The 24,254-nt window shown below is 39.7% G+C and overlaps 1 protein-coding gene across 3 annotated transcripts in view; it reads left to right on the forward strand.

The window, feature by feature from the left end:
- btf3l4 (basic transcription factor 3-like 4) overlaps positions 1-24,254 on the forward strand; it is a 43,087-nt gene that overhangs the window by 12,789 nt on the left and 6,044 nt on the right. For all 3 annotated transcript variants that reach the window (XM_069938659.1, XM_069938660.1, XM_069938661.1), the window contains exon 3: positions 16,591-16,704. In XM_069938659.1, the coding sequence (XP_069794760.1) occupies positions 16,591-16,704 (114 nt within the window). The remainder of the gene's footprint in view (positions 1-16,590; positions 16,705-24,254) is intronic.

Consider the following 24,254-nt stretch of genomic DNA (forward strand, 5'->3'; position numbering starts at 1 on the left):
ACCAAGTCATCAATATAAGCATCTGCGTTTAATCTTGGATTACAGAATTTATCATCCTTTGGAACGTTGCTGGGGCATTTTTCATGCCAAAAGATAGCACATTATATTCGTACAAGCCTGATGTTGTCACAAATGTGGAAATACACACCAGTAACTCTTCAGCAGATCCACCTTAGTAAGAAATTTAGCTTTCCAAATTTTATCAATACAATCATCAATTCTAGGAATGGGATAAGCATCTGTTTTGGTTACTGCATTAACCTTTCTGTAATCTGTATAGAATCTAACAGTTCCATCTATTTTATGTACCAGAACACAAGGAGAACTCCAATTTGAGTACAAAGGTCTAATAATATCATTTTCCAACATGTATTCTACCTCCTGATCCATTATTTTACTCTTTTCAATGTTTATTTGATAAGGGTGTTGTTTTATGGGATTTGCTTCTCCTCCATTCACATCATGACAAATCATCGATGTTCTTTGAGACACATCTAGAAACAAATTTTTTAATTTTAAATGTAGCTGTTTCAATTGCTCTTTTTCCTGGGCTGGAGATTAACAGCATCCAGATTCTGCAAAATACTCAGCCAAACTGGAACAATGTTTTGTATAAAGTAACCCTCACAAGGGTCAGCTTGTACTATCCTATAATCCATTGATTCTTTAATCTTGTCAACAACCAATACCTCTGGGATAGGTTGTTCCTTATGAGCACCTCAGTTCTCAAAATATGGCTTCAACATATTTACATGACAATTTTGTGTCTCCGATCAGGTATTTTAACTACATAATCGACTTCATTAATCTGTGATTCTATTTCATATGGTCCTGGAAATCTAGCCCCAAGTGAATTAGAGTTTGTTGGGAAAAGAATTAACATTTTATCTCTCTTCTTAAAATTCCTCTCTAGCTTTCCTACCAGATTTTCATCTTTCCTTGAGCCACCTTCAAATTCTCTTGGGCCAATTCCCAGACTTTCTGCAACTGGTCTTTGAATTTACAAACATAATCCAATACATTTAACTGCCCATCCTCATTAATGTTGTTGAAAGAACAATGGGTTCTCTTAACTTGATGTCCAAGTACCAGCTCAAAAGAACTGAAGCCTAATGATTCTTGTACAGATTCTCTGACTACAAACAGAAGCAAATGAACACTGTCATCCCAATCCTTCTTATTATCACAGTAATAGGACCTCATCATGCTCTTGAGTGATGAATTAAATCTGTCCAAGGCTGCTTGAGTTTCGTGATGATATACAGATGATGTAATTTGTTTAACTCCCAATTTATAAATTATTTATTGGAAAAGTCCTGACATAAAATTACTTCCTTGATCCGACTGACTTTATTTAGGCAATCCCACCAATGTAATGAGTTTAACAAGTTTTGGTTATGGGTTTAGCTTTTATGTTCCTAAGTGGAATAGCTTCTGGAAACCTGAAACCATAACAGTTAACAAGTACTGATTACGAGCTTTTGTCTTGGGCAACGGACCAACGCAATTCACAATAATTCTAGAAAAAGGCTTTCCACAAATAGGTATAGGTTGTAATAGTGTCTTTGGTAGCCCCTGATTAGGTTTACCCACAACCAGACAAATGTGACATATCCTGCAAAAAGTCACAAAGTCTCTCCTTAAACTAGGCCAATAAAAATGTTATTTTATCTACATTCTTATTTACTCCAAAAGGACCCCCAGGGGTGTGGTGTGGGCCAAGTTTAAAATTTCATTCCTATATGCTTTAGGAACTACCACCTGATGAATAACTGGTATATCTTGTGGTTTCCACTTTCTCATAAGCACACCATCCTTAAGGTAATATCCAACTAGCACTTTCTCAATTTCCTCTTCAGGTAAAACTTTATTTATCACCTCAGCAAGATCAGTATCTATTTTCCTATCAATTCCTTTCGTTATAAAGAAAAATCCTTACTTTCAGGTTCAACGTCAATATCCTGGTCTACAAGAAAAGTTTCTAACAAATCCATACATTCTAAAAACTGTTCTGCCTTATGAATAATTTAACTTCCTTATCAAGTTTCTTTTCCATTGATTGAGTCACTGCACAGGCTGGATAGATTTCAAAATCTGTCTTTACCTCATCAATAATTGGCTTCTCTGTCAATTTTATCACAGGACCCACTTGACCTTATGCCAAGTGTTAAGAGCCCAAAGGACCCCAAAACCCAGCAGCAATAGACATTCACGCAAGACAAGTAGTTACTTAAACAAAAATTTTTAAATTATCTTTAAACATGAAAACAGAATCAAACTTTAACTTATCTCTATTAACTTAACTAACCTTAACCCCCTTCTAGTTCTAAGCGCACATATATGTAATGTGTGTAAATTTAAGAAAAGTTCTTTGGTTCACAGTTCAATCTCACTTCTCATTCTTCCAAGTTCACTGGTTGTAGGCAATTTTTATACTGTGCACAGAAATTAACATGTATAAAGATAAATGTTTACCGCTGTAAGGTAAAAACATCATGAGATGGGACCGGAGAAGGAGTCACCCAGTACTAAGGAGTAACAGAATGCAGATGTGACCTTGTACACTCAAGATAAGCTTTGCACTAACAAGAATGATGTGCAGCAGACTAACAGAGAAGGATAGCAACAGTTTATTCATTGGACAATGTAATGGTATGATAATTTACTAAGTACGTATCCTGAGGTATAAAAAAAACACCACTTGCTGATAACGGCAGAATGCGCCTTCTCCAACTAACACTGTTAGTTGCAAGTGTTACAATCCGGCAATAAAGAACAAAGAACCTTGATTTCGACTCAGTCTGGTGTTTGACTCACTCATTCATGAATAAAGCAGACCTAACACCGCTCAGCAAGGTTCTTTGGAGGTTTGCAGAGAGAGATTTGTTCCAGAATTTCCACAACTGAGGTACCACCATTAGTCATCTCAATGTCTTGCTGATGAAACTTGCCTCATCAGGTTCTCCAGATGATAACCTCTTTCTTTCAGGCTATCACAGAGTTCCTTTCTGTTCCTCTAATACCAAGAGAAACATCAGACAGATAGCACTTCCAGCCATCTGCCTCTCTGGAGCTTTTCTTCAGGTCCAACAAGCTTCCTGGCTTGCACTGTTCAGCTAGCTAAGAGAGCTTGTTTCACCTCTCTCTCTCTCTCTTTCTCTCTCTCTCTCTCTCTCTCTCTCTCTCTCTCTCTCTCTCTCCAACTGAGACTGCTAGAAAGCCCATGTGAGTCACTTGCCAAAAAACCCCCCACCTTCTTCAGCAAACCACAAGTGTTATCCTTCTGCTCCCATCTGTTGCTTTAGGTAAACCAAACCTAGGAGTGATCTTTCTGCGAGCACTAAAGATACTTGCAAACAGCCAGAGTATCTCCAGTCCAAAACAATGGTCTATTCATTTTATGACATCATTTCAATTAGCACCTACTTGTGAAATGTGCATAGCATTCTCCATAGTTTCTGTAAAGTCCACTGAATATGAATTTTTCAGTATATCAAATAAGATCTGTTTTAAAATGTATGTATGTAACCTACTCTAATTTTACCAAATTATCCCAATATTTATCTACATTACACAAGCCATTCCCCAAAATCAATGAAACTCCATCTATTTGTAAACTCTCGAATCCCAGTAGTAACAATCCCAGTAATTTTTGACTCAACAATATCCTATGTAAAGTTACTGGCTCCGTTTCACCTCCCAAACCTTGGATTAAATTTATTTCACCCGTGGCAGTCTCCAAAACACTGTTCCACACAAGTAACTGGGCTGCCCCAGTATCTTGAAATATGTTCATTGGCATTTGTGGTGCTCTTCCTTTACTGAAATCAAACCATTTTAAAAAAATTTTTTTTATTTTTCACACTATAGATCACATTATTCAAGATATACACATTTCTCCTTTCAAATATATACAGTGTCGTTTTCTCCCCCCCTCCCTCCTCCCCTCCCCCCCCCCCCACCTTCCCCTCCATCCATTCAAAACTCTGAGTTCAAGATACATCAAACCCATCAAACAATGTTGTCACTCAACATTAACGAACAAAAACTTCCACTGAGTCAATTCTTTCCATTCTCTTTTCCTTTTGTCATTTTAGGTGATAGATGTCCCGGTAGGTTTTCTCTATTATATTCCATGTACGGCTCCCATATTTGTTCAAATAATGTAATATTATTTCTTAAACTATATGTTATTTTTTCTAATGGAATACATTTATTCATTTCTATATACCATTGCTGTATTTTCAAATTATCTTCTAATTTCCAGTTTGACATAATACAGTTTTTTGCTACAGCTAGGGCTATCTTAACAAATCTTTTTTGTACACCCTCCAAATCAAGTCCAAATTCTTTATTTTTTATGTTACTTAGGAGGAAGATCTCTGGGTTTTTTGGTATATTGCTTTCTGTAATTTTATTTAATATCTGGTTTAGATCTTCCCAAAATTTTTTCACCTTTTCACAAGTCCAGATTGCATGAATTGTTGTTCCTATTTCTTTTTTACAACTAAAACATCTGTCAGATACTGTTGGATCCCATTTATTTAACTTTTGAGGAGTGATATATAACCTATGTATCCAATTATATTGTATCATATGTAATCTCGTATTTATTGTATTTCTCATAGTTCCTAAACATAACCTCTCCCATGTTTCCTTTTTTATCTTTATGTTTAGATCTTGTTCCCATTTTTGTTTAGTTTTATCATTTATTTCCTCATTCTCCTTTTCTTGTAATTTGATATACATGTTTGTTATAAATTTTTTAATTATCATTGTGTCTGTAATCAGATATTCAAAATTGCTTCCTTCTGGTAACTTCAGACTACTTCCCAATTTATCCTTTAAATAGGATTTCAATTGGTAATATGCCAGCACTGTATCTTGAGTTATATTATATTTATCCTTCATTTGTTCAAAGGATAATAATTTATTCCCCGAAAAACAATTTTCTATTCTTTTAATCCCTTTTTTCTCCCATTCTCTAAAAGACGGGTTATCTACCGTAAAAGGGATTAGCTGATTTTGCGTCAGTATTAGTTTTGATAATTGGTAGTTTGTTTTATTTCTTTCTACATGAATCTTCTTCCAAATATTAAGCAAATGGTGCAATACTGGAAAATTCCTATGTTTTACCAATTTTTCATCCCGTTTATATAATATATGTTCAGGTATCTTCTCCCCTATTTTGTCTAGCTCTAATCTAGTCTAATCTGGCTTTTCTTTTGTTTGGTAAAAATCTGATAGATATCTTAATTGTGTGGCTCTAATCATTTTAAAAATTTGGCAGTTGTAAGCCTCCTTGTCTATACCATTCTGTTAATTTATCTAGTGCTATATTCGGTTTTCCCCCTTTCCATAAAAATTTCCTTATTATTTTCTTTAACTCCTTAAAGAATTTTTCTGTCAAGAGTATTGGCAGTGCCTGAAATAGGCACTGTATTGTATCCTTGGAAAAATGTTCATTTTAATACAGTTTATCCTTCCTATTAGTGTTAATGGTAAGTCTTTCCAATGCTCTAAATCTTCCTGTATTTTTTTCATTAGTGGATAATAATTAAGTTTATATAGATGGCTGAGGTTTTTAATTTATTTGTATACCTAGGTATCGTATTGTTTGCATTTGCCATCTAAAGGGTGATTCTTTCTTGAATTTTGAGAAATCCGCATTATTCATTGGCATTGCTTCACTTTTATTTGCATTCATCTTGTATCCCGACACTTCTCCATACTCCTTCAATTTCTTATGTAATTCTTTTATTGATGTTTCTGGTTCCGTTAGGTATACTATAACATCATCTGCAAATAAACTGATTTTGTATTCCTTGCCTTTTATTTTTATCCCTTTTATTTTATTTTCTGTTCTTATCAGTTCTGCAAGTGGTTCTATGGCTAACGCGAACAATAAAGGCGATAGTGGGCATCCCTGTCTTGTTGATCTGCTTAAGTTAAAATGTTTTGATACATATCCATTTACTGTCACTCTTGCCAATGGCCCCTCATATAATGCTTTAATCCAATTAATATATTTCTCTGGTAAACTAAAATTTTGTAGTACCTTGAATAAATAATTCCATTCTACTCTGTCGAAGGCCTTCTCTGCGTCTAAAGCAACCGCTACTGTTGGAGTTTTATTTCCTTCTACTGCATGAATTAAGTTAATAAACTTACAAATATTATCTGTTGTTCGTCTTTTTTTTATGAATCCAGTTTGGTCTAGACTTACTATTTTTGGTACATAATCAGCTAATCTGTTTGCTAATAATTTAGCTATTATCTTGTAATCTGTGTTAAGTAGAGATATTGGTCGATATGATGCTGGTGCAAGTGGATCCTTCCCTGCCTTTGGTATTACTGTAATTATTGCTGTTTTGCACGAATCTGGTAAGCTTTGTGTTTTATCAATCTGGTTGATTACTTCCAGGAGGGGAGGAATTAATAAATCTTTAAATGTTTTGTAGAATTCTATTGGGAGACCATCCTCTCCTGGTGTTTTATTATTCGGCAGATTTTTTATTGTCTCTTGTATTTCTACTATTTCAAATGGTTCTATTAATTTATTTTGTTTCTCTCTTTGTAATTTCGGTAGTTCAATTTTAGTTAAGAATTCAGCTATTTTGCCTTCTTTCCCTTCGTTTTCAGTTTGGTATAATTGTTCGTAGAATTCTCTGAAATTTTCATTAATTTCCGTTGGATTATATGTGATCTGTTTGTCGTTTTTCCTTGATGCCAATACCATTCTTTTAGTTTGTTCTGTCTTAAGCTGCCACGCTAGAATTTTGTGCGTTTTTTCTCCTAGTTCGTAATATTTCTGCTTTGTCTTCATTATATTTTTCTCCACCTTATATGTTTGAAATGTTTCATATTTTATTTTTTTATCTACCAATTCCCTTCCTTGCTAATTCTTTCTCTATATCTGCTATTTCCTTTTCCAACTGTTCTGTTTCCTGATTGTAATCCTTCTTCATCTTAGTTACGTAACTTATTATTTGCCCTCTGATGAACGCTTTCATTGCGTCCCATAATATAAACTTATCCTTCACTGATTCCGTATTTATTTCAAAATACATTTTAATTTGTCTTTCTATGAATTCTCTAAAATCCTGTCTTTTAAGTAGCATGGGGTTTAATCTCCATCTATACCTTTTTGGAGGGATATCCTCTAACTCTATTGTCAATATCAAGGGTGAATGGTCCGATAATATTCTAGCTTTATATTCTGTTTTCCTAACTCTATCTTGTATATAAGCTGATAACAGGAATAAATCTATTCTTGAATATGTTTTATGTCTATCCGAATAATATGAATATTCCTTTTCCTTTGGGTGTTGTTTCCTCCATATATCCAAAAGTTGCATTTCTTGCATCGATTTAATTATAAATTTGGTTACTTTATTCTTTCTGTTAATTTTTTTCTCGGTTTTATCTATGTTTGAATCCAAATTGAGATTGAAATCCCCTCCTATTAATATATTCCCTTGCGTATCTGCTATCTTCAGAAAAATATCCTGCATAAATTTTTGATCTTCTTCATTAGGCGAATATATATTAAGTAAATTCCAAAACTCCGAATATATCTGACATTTTATCATTACATATCTTCCTGCTGGATCTATTATTTCCTCTTCTATTTTAATTGGTATATTTTTACTGATTAATATAGCCACTCCTCTAGCTTTTGAGTTATATGACGCTGCCGTTACATGTCCTATCCAATCTCTCTTTAATTTCTTGTGCTCCACTTCAGTTAAGTGTGTTTCTTGCACAAATGCAATATCAATTTTTTCTTTTTTCAGTAAATTTAGCAGTTTCTTCCTTTTGATTTGGTTATGTATTCCATTAATATTTAAAGTCATATAGTTTAACGTAGCCATTTTATACTTTGTTTATCTTTCCCTTCCGTTTCCTCATCATCACCTTTCCTTCTCATCCATTTCTGCTTTCTTTCTTTGAACAGTTTATAAGACAACATTTTTAACACATCAAACATTCCCCTATTCTCCTACCTAATATTTCTTTAACCCCATTGTCCCCTCCCCTTCCTGAGTTGCCCATTATCCCTTGTCGGGCAACCACATCTCCCCTCTCCATTTGGATTTGCGAATTCACTCGCAAGCGTCAACTGATTTTGCAGTGACCGTAATTTCTCCCTACCCAGCGAAATCAAACCATTTGACTCAAAATATTTAAACTCATCCCTAATGTTGTCAGCAGATCTGAAACTTTTTGTTTCCAGGTCTCATCTTTTTGAATACAAGCATCTGAAGCTACCTCTTTCTTTTTCTTAAGCATATAACAATTTGTCGTCACATCACCAGGTTTTCTACAAGAATGACAAAGAGGACCTGAAGGTTTTTCCTTTTCCTGTTTCCCTTCATTTTTAATTCTCACATTATTTCCAGATTTATTTTCAAATTTACTGAGATGAACCACATTAACCCTTTGAAAGGTTTTAATGGGTATAAACTTAACCTTGTGGGTCAGAGCTTACTCATTGGCTAACTTAGCAGATTCTTGTCTAGTTCCTACTTCTAAGTATACTTTTATCTAAGTGTGATTTTTATATCAGTAGTTCTTAACCTTTTTATTTCTACTCATACCACTTTTAAGTAATCACTTTGCCATAAGTGCTATGTGATTAGTAAGGGATTGCTTAAGGTTGATATGTGAGTGGAAAGGTAAGGTTGAGAATCACTGCTCTAGACCCAATTGTTACTGAAATATTTTGCTTGAGAAAAATTGTCATTGGCCCATTTCCTTTGAAGTTATGAAACCGTGCACATAACGAGTCAATTAGGTATGATTGAAACAGTGATTTTCAAACTTTTTCTTTCCACCCACATACCACCTTAAGCAATCCCTTACAGAACACCTGTGGCATAGGGATTACGTAAAGTGGTATGTGAGTGAAAAGGAAAAGGTTGAGAACCATTGTTTCATAACACATCTTTTGATTTCTTCAACTAACATCAATTCTCTTAGTCTGTTGTAATTATTTTTTATTTCTTTTGATGTGCACCATCAGACAAAGTACACAGTTTTTTCATAGGCAAATTGCATATAAGATTGATTCATTGAATCCAAAATCCTAATTTTTTGTAAGCTTCAGGAACCAATTCATAAGCTTTAAGCACGGGTTTCTATACTTACTATCTCATAATGGTCAGCTTGTTCTGCAGTAAGGGCTGAGTAAGCCTGCTATGCTTTCTCTTTAATTATACTTTGTAACATAAGGGATCACTGATCTCGTGGCCATTTTAAACTTTTAGCTTCCATTTCAAAGTATTTATTAATTTCACTTTCATCAAACAGAGGAACTAACTGGCTATAAACTTCTCAGTTGGACTAGAAGGTAGAACAGGTAGAGCTTTGTCCCAGCTCTGCCTCAACCTCCTTTTTCTCTCTTTTTCCTCTAATTCCATTTGTATTCTTCTTTCCTCCTCCTCATATAGCTTTTGACTCTCTGCATCCTCTAACTTTTACCCTTTTTCTCTAACTCCATTTGCATTCTTTTTTTCCTCTGCCTCAAATTGTTTTCACTCAATCCTTTCTTAATACCAGCTGGTGCTTTAATGGATTTACTTTCAGGAAATTACTCTAACTCTGCCTCTTCAACATTCTCTCCTCTACATTTCCTTACTATAGTTTCCTTTATCTCCTCCTTTCTCAGGGATAATTTTCCTTCAAGTCCCAACTGTTGAGCAATATTCACCAAATCCTCCTTTTTTTTTGCCTTCTGCAACTGCAGGAGATGATGACTCCAAAAATCGTTCAATATCCATTGCTGCTTTCACGCTCACACACACTTCTGAATTAGCTTGCAAAAATGAACTTAACCATCCAATCAAAATGTTATCGATTATAAAATTCCAAATTTTGTGCTGGCTTCTGTAGCACATACAATATAAGCTTCTCAATTTGGTTAAGCTTCAATTAGCTTCAAATGTGGTAAAAATGCCAGATGAATCCCCAATTTTGTTACGAACTGTGTGTGTGGTGTGGTGTGGGTGTGGTGTGTGTGGGTGTGGTGTGTGTGGGTGTGGTGTGTGTGGGTGTGTGTGGGTGTGGTGTGTGTGTGTGGGTGTGGTGTGTGTGTGTGGGTGTGGTGTGTGTGTGTGGGTGTGGTGTGTGTGGGTGTGGTGTGTGTGGGTGTGGTGTGTGTGGGTGTGGTGTGTGTGGGTGTGGTGTGTGTGTGGGGTGTGTGTGTGGGGTGTGTGTGTGGGGTGTGTGTGTGGGGTGTGTGTGTGGGGTGTGTGTGTGGGGTGTGTGTGTGGGGTGTGTGTGTGGGGTGTGTGTGTGGGGTGTGTGTGTGGGGTGTGTGGGTGGGGTGTGTGGGTGGGGTGTGTGGGTGGGGTGTGTGGGTGGGGTGTGTGTGTGTGGGTGGTGTGTGTGTGGGTGGGGTGTGGGTGTGGGTGTGGTGTGTGTGGGTGTGTGTGGGTGTGGTGTGTGTGTGTGGGTGTGGTGTGTGTGGGTGTGGTGTGTGTGGGTGTGGTGTGTGTGGGTGTGGTGTGTGTGGGTGTGGTGTGTGTGTGGGGTGTGTGTGGGGTGTGTGTGTGGGGTGTGTGGGTGGGGTGTGTGGGTGGGGTGTGTGGGTGGGGTGTGTGGGTGGGGTGTGTGGGTGGGGTGTGTGGGTGGGGTGTGTGGGTGGGGTGTGTGGGTGGTGCGTGTGTGTGGGTGGTGCGTGTGTGTGGGTGGTGCGTGTGTGTGGGTGGTGCGTGTGTGTGGGTGGTGCGTGTGTGTGGGTGGTGCGTGTGTGTGGGTGGTGCGTGTGTGTGGGTGGTGCGTGTGTGTGGGTGGTGCGTGTGTGTGGGTGGTGCGTGTGTGTGGGTGGTGCGTGTGTGTGGGTGGTGCGTGTGTGTGGGTGGTGCGTGTGTGTGGGTGGTGCGTGTGTGTGGTGTGTGTGTGTGTGTGTGTGTTTTTGAGATATACCCAAACCATATTAGTCCAGGCCAAAATCTAGGAAAGACCCTTTCAGGTGGCCTGAACACCCCAGTGTAAAGCAGCATAATCTCCCCCCTTGCGGCTAAAGACATACTCACCTGAATGCAGCAGAATTGCCTCCAAGGCACCGATGCCAACCCTCCTCGGGGCGGGGGCTGTCCGGCCAAGGCACCTGAATGCAGCCGCTGTAATCGGTGCGATGATGACACCACCAACCAGTGACCCAACTCCCCGCCGCCGGACAGACCCTGCCCCGCTGCCGAGGGTTGACCATTGGGGCAGGGGTGACTGGTGCAGGCTGTCACAACCCGGCTGGCCGTTCCTGCACCGGGGCTGGTCTGGGGCTCAAAATGGTGGTCTTCCCTTCCCATAATACCCCACGCAGCTGGAACTGTTGTGGGTAGGGAAGTTGGCCATTGCTATGCCACATATTTATGACTGGTGGCGCTGCGGCACCAGTTGCCTCGCATCCATCAGATCCAGAAGCGCTATAGGCACCTCTGGATATGAATAGGTCCTTTCAGGTGGATCAGGCAATGCTGCAAGCAGCCTTTTAGGGCTGCCACCTGAAAGGTGAGTTTTCCAGTTGAGATCCACTCCTGCCGCTGCCCTCAAGGTGGAGGGTCCACCTGAAAGGGCCTGAAGTTACTTCAAAGTTCAGTCTTTCAAATATAGTGTTGAAGTTTAGGCCTTTGAAATTTGATGCCCAGAATTAATGTTAAACTGATGGGAAGACTGAGGTTGTGGCTGCTACAGACTCAAATTCTTCTTGCATTGTCTTTGAAGAAATGTCCATCCACATGAGCTATGATCATAACACCTCTGGTCCTTTTGTAGGTGAGACTTGAACTGGGCGGTCTCCACAAAGCTTCCAAGACCCCTGGCACCGATCTCTCCAAGTAACTTCAGTGCTAGTCGCACTTAAAATGAAACAGTCTCTTCAAGTGACTTCCACTGTTAGTCACAATCAAAATGAAGCACTTTACTTCCCAAAAAGACCCTTCTGGCACAGGTCAATCCACCAAAATGACCCAATGATTCACAGATCGTGCTTTGCTCTGAATTCCACAAAAATGGCTGGCCACAAGAGCTGCTTCAAAAAGCTACTTTCTCTTCAGCAGTCAGAATAGTGCTTTCTTTGTAAAATCAGTGTCTTTGCAAATGTATCAAATTCTGGAACTGACAGTGGAAAAACCCTTCTGTATTTCCAATGTATCAAATTATTGCTGGGCCATGACTTGTGCTTGTGTGAAATGTTAAATGTCTTTACTATCCCTTACAGTGATAATCCCATTTTTCTAAAGCAGGAGCTTGTAATACTGGAAAGAATGGTAGGCCTTCCTTATATTGGTGTAGCAGTGATCAAGTGTGCTGGGATCTCTGGTACAGCAGGTTACATGCTGGTGGTAATTGATCAGGGTTTTCTTGAGACAAGCTTGGATGAAGTCACTGACTATGATATGCTAGTGCATTAGGGTGGGCCACCTCTTGTTTACTCTCCACATCATGCAGCTCTGCAAGTGTCCTTTTGTAATTGGCATTGGGAGGGGTGTAAACTCCGATGAGAATCACTGATGAGAACTCTGAGTAGATAGAAGGGTCTTCATTTAATCGAGATTTGTTCTAAGGCAGTGGAGCATGAGGTCAACACTAAGATCCATGCACCAGCCGGAATTAATTAAAAAGCACACAACGCCCCCTCTCTGCCAGAATCAGAGTTCTGATCCAATCTGTGAATGGTGAAACTCTCTGATCGCATTGCGGCTATTTGTGTTTTATCTCATCTCTTTTCATCTGAGACTTGGAAGGGGATCCTGACCTGAAACATTGACTATCCATTTCTCTCCAGGAATGTTGCCTAATCTGTAATGTCCTTCCAGCTCCTCTTTTGCTGAAAAATAATCAACTTTTGCCTCTTTAATTGCTTTAAATTTTCATAACATTTCAATAAAAGTTAATATGGAAATCAAGTAGTGAGTCATGGTAGAACAATAATATTGGTCAATATCATGGTTGTAGCATGTCTGATTTGATTAAATTGGCCAATCAGTGTATAAATGGCATTGTTTCGTGCCTGCCACAATTTCCTTACCAATAGACCCATAAACTTGTTGACAAGCTTTTCAGTGCATTTCTTTACTCTGAGTTGCATGCTCTGTTCTTGCAATGATTGAAGTTGCAGGAAATTGCCTAGATTCTTGAAAATGCTTGCTACCTCGTATTCCAAGTTGAAAAGTACACAAGCAGACTCCGATTAGGATTGGTGTTGTCTTTAATTTTCTGTATTTGAATCACCTGTCAATCATGACGGTACTTTGTTCTGGTACATCATTGATGTGCATTAGCTGTATCTACAACCAAACTTTGACTATTATATGCAGAATCACAGTAATTTCTATCGTGTATTAAACCAAAGCATAATAATCCATATAATGATGCAAGTTTCTTTCAGAAAGTTGAACATGTGCATTTCAATTTTTAAAAATATTTTATTTGATTTTCAAAGTTTTATATAAATTCGATTAAACTATTCTTTTTCAACAATAGTGCATATCATACAGTCTATTTTATCACCTACCTCTCTTCCCCTCCCTCTTGTACCCTGATATAATACAAAAAAGTTATATAAAATAAACAGACACAAGGAACAAAATATTGTTAAAGCCAAAAGCCCTTAAGGAGAGCCCAAAAAAACTTAAAATAAAAGAATAGGAACAAAAAAGATTGATGAAGGGAAAGCTGTGGATGTTGTCTATTTATACTTTAGTAAAGTTTTTGACAAAGTTCCCCACAGGAGGTTAGGAAAAAAGGTGGAGGCATTAGGTATAAATAAGGAGGTAGTGAAATGGATTCAGCAATGGTTGGATGGGAGGTGTCAGAGAGTAGTGGTAGAAAATTGTTTGTCCAATTGGAGGCCGGTGACTAGTGGAGTTCCACAGGGATCGGTCCTGGGTCCACTATTGTTTGTTATATATATTAATGATCTGGAAGTAGGGGTGGAGAATTGGATAAGCAAGTTTGCGGATGATACAAAGATTGGTGGTGTTGTGGACAGTGAGGGAGATTACCGTAGATTAAAAGGTGATTTAGGAAGGCTGGAGGTGTGGGCTGAGAAATGGCTGATGGAATTTAATATAGATAAGTGTGAGGTGTTACATTTTGGAAAGGCAAATCTAAATAGGTCATGTGCATTAAATGGTAGGCTATTGAGATGTGCAGAGCAACAAAGGAATTTAGGAGTTATGGTAAATAGTACCCTCAAGGCTGATACTCAGGTAGATGGTGTGGTGAAGAAGGCATTTGGAATGTTGGCCTTCATAAATCGGAGTATTGAATTCAAGAGTAGGGAGGTTATGATGAAATTGTACAAGGCATTGGTGAGGCCAAATTTGGAGTACTGTGTACAGTTTTGGTCACCAAATTATAGGAAAGATATAAACAAAATAGAGAGAGTGCAGAGAAGGTTCACGAGAATGTTGACAGGATTTCAAGGTTTGAGTTACAGGGAAAGGTTGTGCAGACTAGGGCTTTTTTCTCTGGAGCGTAGAAGATTGAGGGGGGATGATAGAGGTGTTTAAGATTTTAAAAGGGACAGACAGAGTAAATGTGGATAGGCTTTTTCAATTAAGAGTGGGGAGATTCAAATGAGAGGACATGGTTTAAGATTGAAGGGGGAAAATTATAAGGGGAACATGAGGGGAAATTTCTTTACGCAAAGGGTGGTAGGGATGTGGAATGAGCTTCCGGCAGACATGGTTGAGGTGGGATCATTGGTTACATTTAAGGATACACTGGATAGTTACATGGAGAGGAGAGGACTAGAGGGGTATGGACCGGGTGCTGGTCAGTGGGACTAGGAGGGTGGGAATTTGTTACGGCATGGACTAGTAGGGCCGAACTGGCCTGTTCTGTGCTGTAAGTGGTTATATGGTTAAATGCAAGAGCATGTCACCTGTGCCGCAACCCATTTTGCTGATCTGAAGCATTCCACTACTGGCATGGTTGTTGTATTTACTTTACCTAAAAGGGGCTAAGACACCCTAACAAATGTACCATATTTCTTCCTCAAATTATACATAATTTTTTCCAGGGGAATACAACTCTGCATTTCTGTATTCCATTATGTAATATTTAGTTGGGAGTTGGACTTCCACGAGACCACTATACACTTCCTGGCTACCGACAAGGTGGCCTTCACAAACTGAATTTGGTATCTGGACAGTTTAAAATTCATGTCCATAATGTTTCCCAGAAGGTACAATTCCAGATCCTGTGGAAAATCTACTTTTGTAATTTTTTTTTTCCAGAATGTCCCCCAGGTCCTCCTAGAAGGATCTCGCCTTTGTTCACAGCCATAAAGGTTCCAGTCTCCACACCACACCTAAAGCACATTTCTGAGATTTCTGGTTTAGCTTTGTAATTTTTCTGGTATGAGGTACAATTGATGCAGGAAATTGTATTGTACCAACCTGTACCTGACATTAATAATTGTTGTCATGCTGTCCAGACACCGGTCCGACCAGCATCACTCATGGATTGTTGTGCCCAAGTCCAGCTCCCACCTTTCCCTAGACTTGTGTAAACCTGACTTTGGACCCTCACTTTGGATTAGGATGCATCATGGAAATAAACTTGCACTTATTCCCCATTCGAATTAGAATCTCTATGTCACTTCACATGGACAGGGCCATAGACAGTCCCAAATTATAATTTCAGTGTGTTGAGCCAGTTTTGGTGTCCAAATTAGATTTATTTTACCATTAGATCATAAACAAGATAGAATCCTCTCCATGTATCACTCTGCTTGATGACCTACAATTTTAAAATTCTGATGTTTTCAGAATTCTATTTCCTATTGTCCTTTTCTATCTCTATAACGTCCTCAGCCCTACATCCTTTGACCTCCTGAATATTTAATTCAAATACAGCAGTGGCATCAGTTGCTGGGGCTATAATCTAAGGGATGTGCATCTTTCTTTTGTTTAAATGTTTTCTGAAAGCCTAACTGTTTGACCAAAATTTGAGTTAAACCTTTAAGCCTCTTTCACACTGCCAGTTGAACGTGGGTTGAGCTTGGCAATTTACCTGGAATTTAGCAGTTCACCTGCCAGTGTGAATGCTCTGAACCTGGTAGGGGGGATACAAATAAACCCGGGACTGATATAACCCAGGATGTTGCATCAGAGCTGAGCCATGTCCACTCTGCTCCAATGTGAACGAGCCTATGTCACTTGGGACGTCAGAAATGGAGGTTGGGCCCCTTTTAGATTTGCAATAGTGGGTATTTAACCCACGGACCTGGGATTTCATGGTCCAGTATGAATGGCCCACCCAGTCGGTATTCAACACAGGTCACTCACTTGCCTATTTAGCAGGTGGCAGTGTGAAATGGGCTATTAAACTAGTGCATACTGCTTATTATTAGGCTACCATAATTCTGATACCTGCTGAAAAGTTACCACTTCAATTCCTTGCTTATTGAAATTGTATGTTATTTTCAGTTTGCAGAGGGTTTGCTTTAAATTAGTAATAGTTATGAATTTAATGCATATATGAAATTAGATGGAAAGCTAAAAGGGTTCTGCTGGTTTTTAAACATTCATTTTCTGTCCAGCCTGATCAATTTTGCATTCATTGCTTTTGTTCCAGGGCACAGCTCGCAGAAAGAAGAAGGTAGTGCACAGAACAGCTACAGCTGATGACAAAAAATTGCAAAGCTCGCTGAAGAAACTAGCAGTTAATAATATTGCTGGCATTGAGGAGGTAAGTTACACGCACACACGCGCGCAAAGTTGGTGTTTACAGATTAATGCTTCAATGTCCGAGCCAGCCAATCTCCAATCAGATGGCATACTGGAGTCAGAATTATATTGAGTTGTGTTGGCTAAAATACCCTATTTATAGTTTCCTTGAAGTTGTTAAAATAGCTACATAATATAGTACAACTCAGATTATCTGAAATGTTCTGGACCAGACACATTTAAGATAAATTTTTTTTTCCTGAGAACCAGTCATTTTTTAAAAAACAGTCTAGTAGCAACAGCAAATCACTTGTAACAGTGTTTAAACAACAACAAGCAAGATAAGGCTTTATAAGCATAAAAATAATATTTAATTCTCACCAAAGAAATGTTGGCCACCTCCGATCACTGGCATCTCTCACCGAAGCCCCGCTCCTGCCCGGGAGCCCAAGGTCCGCTGCTGCCGGTGCCTGGAGCCTGGTGTCCCTGGTCAGTTCGGCTCCAAAAAATTTTTTTGATAAATGAGGATTTCGGATATCCTTCTTAATCTGAATTTTTTTTTTAAAATTAGCGATAACTGAGGATGCCAGAGATTCTGATTTTTGAATAATTGAATTTGTACTGCAGGTGATTGTAGTCATGTATAAACCAGATTTAGCAGTATTTAGCTAATAATTTGATTTCGTGTAATGGTTTGGCATTCCATAATATTTTTAAATCCTATCCCACATATATTCCTCATTTACTCTTTGAAATACATTGTGAACTATATTTTTGAACAATTGAATGGACTTTAGCAGTGATATGTTTACTGAATAGAGCCCACTTACAACAGGAATCTTGTTGATAATTTCATACTTTCTGAAAGGGGATTGGAGTCATTAATTTTTTAAGACAGGTAGAAAAAATCAACAGAACCCTGAATTGCATCAACTTATAGTTGGTCCCTTCTGGACCCTAATTTTTTTAAATATCCCCTCTTGGACTGGAGGATGATCTCTTTCATGGGTTTTTTATGTGGCAAGAAAGTCCCAACGTAAATAGGATTCCTCATTGTTGCAGTCTTCATTCATTATTTATCACTTTTGGAAGGTAGCTCAGCATCTGTTAATCTTTTTGTTTCTTGGTTGGGTATTTTGCCTGCAACTTTCCTATTGTAAACAATCTGACCTTATATGCAAAATACCTGACAATATTACTCTTGGAATCTTCTGCACTTGCTAGTTCTCCATTAAAACTCCCTGAAAGTTGTATATACATTCCAAGATCTATTCACATCTGATGATGATTCATGATTGCTTGGATCTTCAGCAGGTAATTGAGTCATTTATTCATTGCAAATTTGGTCTCCTAATTCTGCTTTCTGTTTCTATGGACCGCACTCTTGAGGGCTCCTCTCAATTGTGGATATTGATATTCATGATCATTTCCAAGACAGCTGTTGAGACTTTGTTTTAAATTGGTAAGCTCATTGAAAACTTGAAAGTTACTTGCACTTTCATACTACAGGTACACGATCCTTTATCTGGAACTCTTGGGGGAGAGTGTGTTCTGAATTTCAGAAAGCCAGATTTAAGCCCACCCAACTCGTGCTGCCATTCTCTCCCCTTCGCCCGCTCAGTTTGCGCTGCCAGTCTCTCCCCCCACTTGCCGGATTTTGGAGCTTTCTGGATTTTAGATGTCCGGATAAAGGATCGTGTACCTGTATTAAGTGCAGAAAATTTAAGAAATGAAACAATTAGTTTGTAATTGGATCCAACATATAGCACAATTTGAAAATTATAATAAATATAACATGCTAACCTTCAGAGTACAGGTTGAATACCCCTTACCCGAAATGCCTGGGACCAGAAGTTTATTGGATTTTGGATTTTTTTTTTGATTTTGGAACAATGGAACTAAGCAGCACAGTCGCGTCAGCAGAAACCTGTATCAGCGGTTAACAGCAACAACAAACAACGGTAGGCTTTTTGAGCACTGACATGACTCCACAAGTGGAAAATTCACATGAAATAATGTTCAGAACTTGTCTATGATCTAATGGTAAAATAAATCTAATTTGGACACCAAAACTGGCTCAATACACCTTCATTGCAATCACTTTGCTTCAGAACAATTTCAGCTACTTCACCATCGGTCAGTGAATGAATAACTGGAGCTTCATTATCAATGTTAAAAACTTCTTCAATATCTTCTTCCATCTTACTGATGGACTCTGAAAGTAAAGAAGATCAAACAACATTTTGTTCTCATGTCATACGGAATCCTTCAAAATCACCATCTTGTTCATCATCATCACTGATCGTAGTTGTAGGCCAGAGGTTGTGCCAGGCATGTACCTTCAGTGTCTTTAGTCACTGTGTTCCAAGTATTGGCAGCTGCATATATGCATCCCTTCTGCTAAACTCCTTTTGGAAACTTGCCACATCCAAGCTACCAGCATATTGTTCAAGAAAGTGTTTTTATATTCACTCTTCATTAATCTCAGGATACCTTGGTCACATGGCTGAATTAATGAAGTCACATTTGGGAAAAGTACTTGACATAAACATTTTTTTGAAAATTTTATTTAAGAATTTTATAAAATAAACACAACCTAATCTATCAAAAAAAAGTCTCCTACTACTCCCTCCCCTCCTCTCACCTAACCCACCCCCATCAACCCATCCCCTTTCAGAGCTTTAAAAACACAATTATACCAGTTTTAAATGGTTGCTTTTTGGTGTGCCAACCTTTTTCATCTCTAATAAAAACATTTATTTAACATCCAAACCCATACATTCCAAATACAGACTATACATTTTAACAAAAAAAGAATAATTATTTTGCAAATTATAAGTTATCTTTTCCAAACAAAGTCACAATTGAATTTTTTTATGCCATCTTTCAACATCGTTTTTCCATGTAATAGCTATACATTTTCTAGCTATTGCCAACCCTAAACTTATAAATGCAATTTGAGATTTATCCAATCGCAAGCCTGTTGTTAATGACATAAACATTTTTGATGAGAATGTCAGTTGGAGGAAGAGCAGAACAGTTGAGGAAAAACAAAACCTTGCAGTCGTCATCCAGCCCAGCTTCCCTGCAATGAGCTCGGCCCGTTGGTACAAAATGTTTGTGAAACCAATCAACAAACATTATCCTTGGTGACCCATGCCTTTTTGTTTGCATAATAATGCATGGTAAGAAATTCATTCCTTTAAAACAATGAGGACTTGCCTATCGCAGCAAGTTTTTCTATTTTTCATCCACTCTGTTCATCACTTGGAGTATAGAACTTCAACAGATTATCCTTCTGGTCATAGATGGTGGTCGTTCCAATGCCATACTGTGACAGTATATAGATATGTTTTTGGGAGATAATTTGGGAAGGGTTTGTTAGAGTAGGTCACATACAAGCACTTTAAAACAGATTGTGGCTGTGCACATTTCTGTGAGCGAACTGGCCCTGTTTGTACCGCCGTACTGGCGGGGCAGCTGCAGAAGATGGCACCGTTGGGGCTTAGGCCACAGCCTGCACCCCGGGCCATGTGATGATGTCACCGCTGCGCAGGGCAGAACTCCCATTGGCCTTAAAGGATCGTGCGTGAAATTCAAATAAACACTTCTACTGGAAACCCCACCGAGTTCTGAGGTGTGTTTTCTGCATTGTAGCTCCCGCTACGTTGATTACCCCGCAGAGGCCAGACACAATCTGGTCTAACAACATGGATTCATCGGCGATCACCGCTGACTCTGTGAAACCATCATCCCCCTTTGAACCCATCAGCCCCACACGTAGTTCGGGCAGGCGGAGGCGCAGTTTCGACTTAGGCAGATCACCTTGGACTCCACCATGTTCTACCATGTGGTTAGCATCGTTGATGAAGAAACGGCGGCCAGAGTGGATGACCTGATCCACGATCCTTCTGAGAAGGGCAAGTTTATCGCCCTCAAAACCCTCCTGCTCAGCACCTTCGGTCTCTCCCGTCGGCAGCGTGTGGCCAAGCTGAAGCACCTCAATGGCCTGGGGGACAGAGCCATGTCCGCCTTAATGGGACGAAATGCTCGCACTGGCAGAAGGTCACAAACCCTGCCTGATGTTTGAGCAAGCATTCCTTGAACAAATGCAGGAGGACATCCACCTCCTGCTAGCAGACGAGGACTTCTTGGACCCCAGGAAGGTCGCAGCCCACGCTGATGTGTTGTGGCGGACTAAGCGAGAGGACGAGGCCACCATGAACCAGGTCACCCGCCCTGCACCCAGCTGACCATAGCCCACCCCCAGACAGAAGACGGAGGAGCACCAGTCGACCTGGTGCTTCTAGTACCAATGCTGGGGAGCACAAGCCTGCAAATGCCACTAACCCTGCTCGTACCAGGGAAACAACTGGGCTGGCCGCCGCTAATGGCTGTGACAGCTGGCCACGCAAACAGCCTCTTACACGTGGTGGATAAGACCAATGGACGGCATTTCCTGGTGAGCATTGGAGCAGAATTGAATGTGCTGCCCCCCCAACCACCCTTAAGACCTATACGAGAACACGAGGCCCCACCCTGCGGGCAGCGAACGGCAGTGACATAAAGACCAGCACATGGACTGTTCAGGTACACCTCGGGCAAGATAAATACTCCTGGAAGTTCCTACTGGCCACTGTGCAAACTGCACTGTTAGGAGCCAACTTCCTCTGTGCACACAGCCTGCTGGTCGATCTTAAGGGCAAGAGGCTCGTGCACGCCTGTACCTTCCAGACCCTCCGTCTCGAGCCCTCCAGCGCACACAGCCCAGGGATAGCAACCATCAACACGCCCAAGGACAAGTATTCCTACATCCTTGATGAGTTCGCCGCCATCTTACAGCCACAATTCACCGCCACCATGCCCCAGCACGGCGGCTGCCACCACATTGTCACACAGGGCCATCCACTCCACGCCAAGGCCAGATGACTGCCGCCAGAGAAAATGCACTTAGCGAAAGAGGAGTTCTCCCACCTCCAGGAGCTTGGCAGAGTCCGCAGGTCGGACAACCCCAGGGTCTCTCCCCTGCACATGGTCCCCAAGGCCTCCGGGGGTTGTCGGGGACTACCACCGGCTCAATGATGCAACCACGGCTGACCAATACCCCATCCCCCACATACAGGACCTCACAGCCAATTTGCATGGCACCAAAGTTTTTCCCAAGGTCGACTTAGTCAGGGGCTACCACCAGATCCCTGTACACCCTGCTGACATTGGCAAGACCGCCATCATCACTCTGTTCGACCTTTTCTTATTCCTTCTGATGCCTTTTGGCCTGAAGAATGCAGCCCAATCCTTCCAGAGGCTCATGGACGCAGTGGGCAGAGACTTGGACTTCGTGTTCATCTATCTCAACAACATCCTCATCTCTAGTCGAGATCACAATGAGCACAAGACCCACCTCCACACATTGTTTGCCTGCCTGGTTGAATTCGGCCTCACTGTCAATGTGGCCAAATGTCAGTTCGGGAAGGAGTCGCTACAGTTCTTGGGCCATACACCTTGGGCAAGATAAAATGAAAGTTGTCCACAAAGAATGAGGAGTCTATGTAGAATTCGCTGCGGATGGGGCAGCATATCACGGTTATCCATAGGGGTATCTGCAGCCTTTTTTTTTTGGATATTTTCAACTATATCTTTGTACCACAAAGCTCTGTTGTTACCAAACTGGTGCCAACAGAGCATCAGAATCCCACATGGGCAAGTCAGGTGTTGAATTTTTTTTCCGACTTGTGACGTCATGTCAGTACTAAAAAAGAAAAGAATTTGAAATTTTGGATCATTTTGATTTTCGGATATTCACATAAAGGGTATTCAACCTGTATTAGTGGAATAGAAAGTCGCATTGATTTTTTTTTTCTCTCGAGGCAAACAATTGGCTATAATCATTGACAATAAAGTAGAAGATAGATATTTCAAACTCTTTCCTCTCCAGGAGACTTTAATTTTAGATATTTTTCATAATTGTTGATTAGGTATTTGAAACTCTGCAGTTTAATTCATGATAAGCCCGATTTAATTCTGGCTGGGTGGAATTGGGAGCAATAGGATTGTGATTAGAGAGGGTCTTGAAAAAGAGCTTTTAAGAAAAGGCAACAAATCTGAAGCATTCCATTTTAGCGAGTCCTATCCCAATTCCCATTGGCCTGAAATCTAACTACCTTTTTCAGAGGGTTCAGAAGAAAACTGCTAGCGATGTTCTTTTCGTGGGTCAGTGCTTAACTGACTTCCTCACCTGCAAATTTTATAAAATTCCTATTGCACCTGTAGATTCACCATAGAGTTCAGAGACCGAACTTAATCATTCTGAACTAAGAACCTAGTCACTTCACTTTGGCCTGTTTGCTTTGTATATTTGTATTCAAATAGAGTTAACAGCCTTGATGTAGAAGATTTGTTTCTTCATTTTAATAATAATGGTAGCTTGTATCATTTTCCTTTTATCATGCTCTGCATGGCTGTATAAACCGGATAACTATAGAGCACAACAGCCTTTTGGCCCATCTTTCAGTTTAAGTTTACTTGCCACAAAATACTGAATGCAGCGAGAATGGTTCCTTTGCAAATAGATGTATAGATTATCTCTGAAATTCTAAACTGAAAGATGGAAGCTGGCAGATAAGATTAAAACTAGGAGACGTAGCCTTAAGATTTGGAGAAGTAGATTTAGGACAGGTGACAAACTGCTTCTCCCATAGAGTATTGAATCTGTGCAATTCTCCATGCAATGAAGCCTTGTTCAATGGATTTAAGACACTGATGGGTTTTAAAAAGTCGAAGAATTAGGGTTATGGGAAACAGGCGGGTAAATGGAGGTGAGTTTGCGGCCAGATTACCCATGACTTTATTGAATGGTGGAGCAGGCCTGACAGGCTAGATGACAATCTCTTTCCTGCACCTAAAATAAAGGATTGCACAAATTAATTTGAATGAGTAAAAGATATAAGGCTTAGTGGAGGATGAAACATTGATGGTTTGATTGGGTAGAATCACTGGATTCTGTGCCGAATCTTTGACGAATGGTCAGGAAGCAAGGATTCAAATGCTTACTGGCACTACCAGAAATGAGGAATTCTACACAGACTCTTCATTCTTTGTGGACAACTTTCATTTTAATCATTGCCAAAAAGCTAAATCATTAGATATATTCAAGAAGGAATTGGATATTTTTCTTCAAAGCCTGTGGGATCAGGAGATGTATGAAAAATTTAGCAGAGGGTCCTAAATTTGATTGATAATCCACACTATATTGAATGGGGTAACATGCACAAAAGGTTAAATGGCCCCCTCTTGCTTTCATTTTTTGTTTCTATGAGTAGTTGGTTTGTTGCAAACCAGTAAGTGCTTAATAAACAATAAAAGGCATGGCCATTTCAGATTTATTGTCAGTACGTATGCATAAAACCCTGAAATTATTTTTCGTGGACAAGACTGCACAAATGTGCACATGTAAGCAAATAAAGAAATGTAAACAACTGTGCAATACAGAGAGAGAGGAAAAAAAATGCAAAAGGCCTTAAATGAGTCACTGATTGAGTTTATTATTGACGAGTGTGATGGTGGAGGGGTAAC

This window comes from Narcine bancroftii, chromosome 5 (assembly GCF_036971445.1).
Source record: "Narcine bancroftii isolate sNarBan1 chromosome 5, sNarBan1.hap1, whole genome shotgun sequence".
Classification (NCBI taxonomy): Eukaryota; Metazoa; Chordata; class Chondrichthyes; order Torpediniformes; family Narcinidae; genus Narcine; species Narcine bancroftii.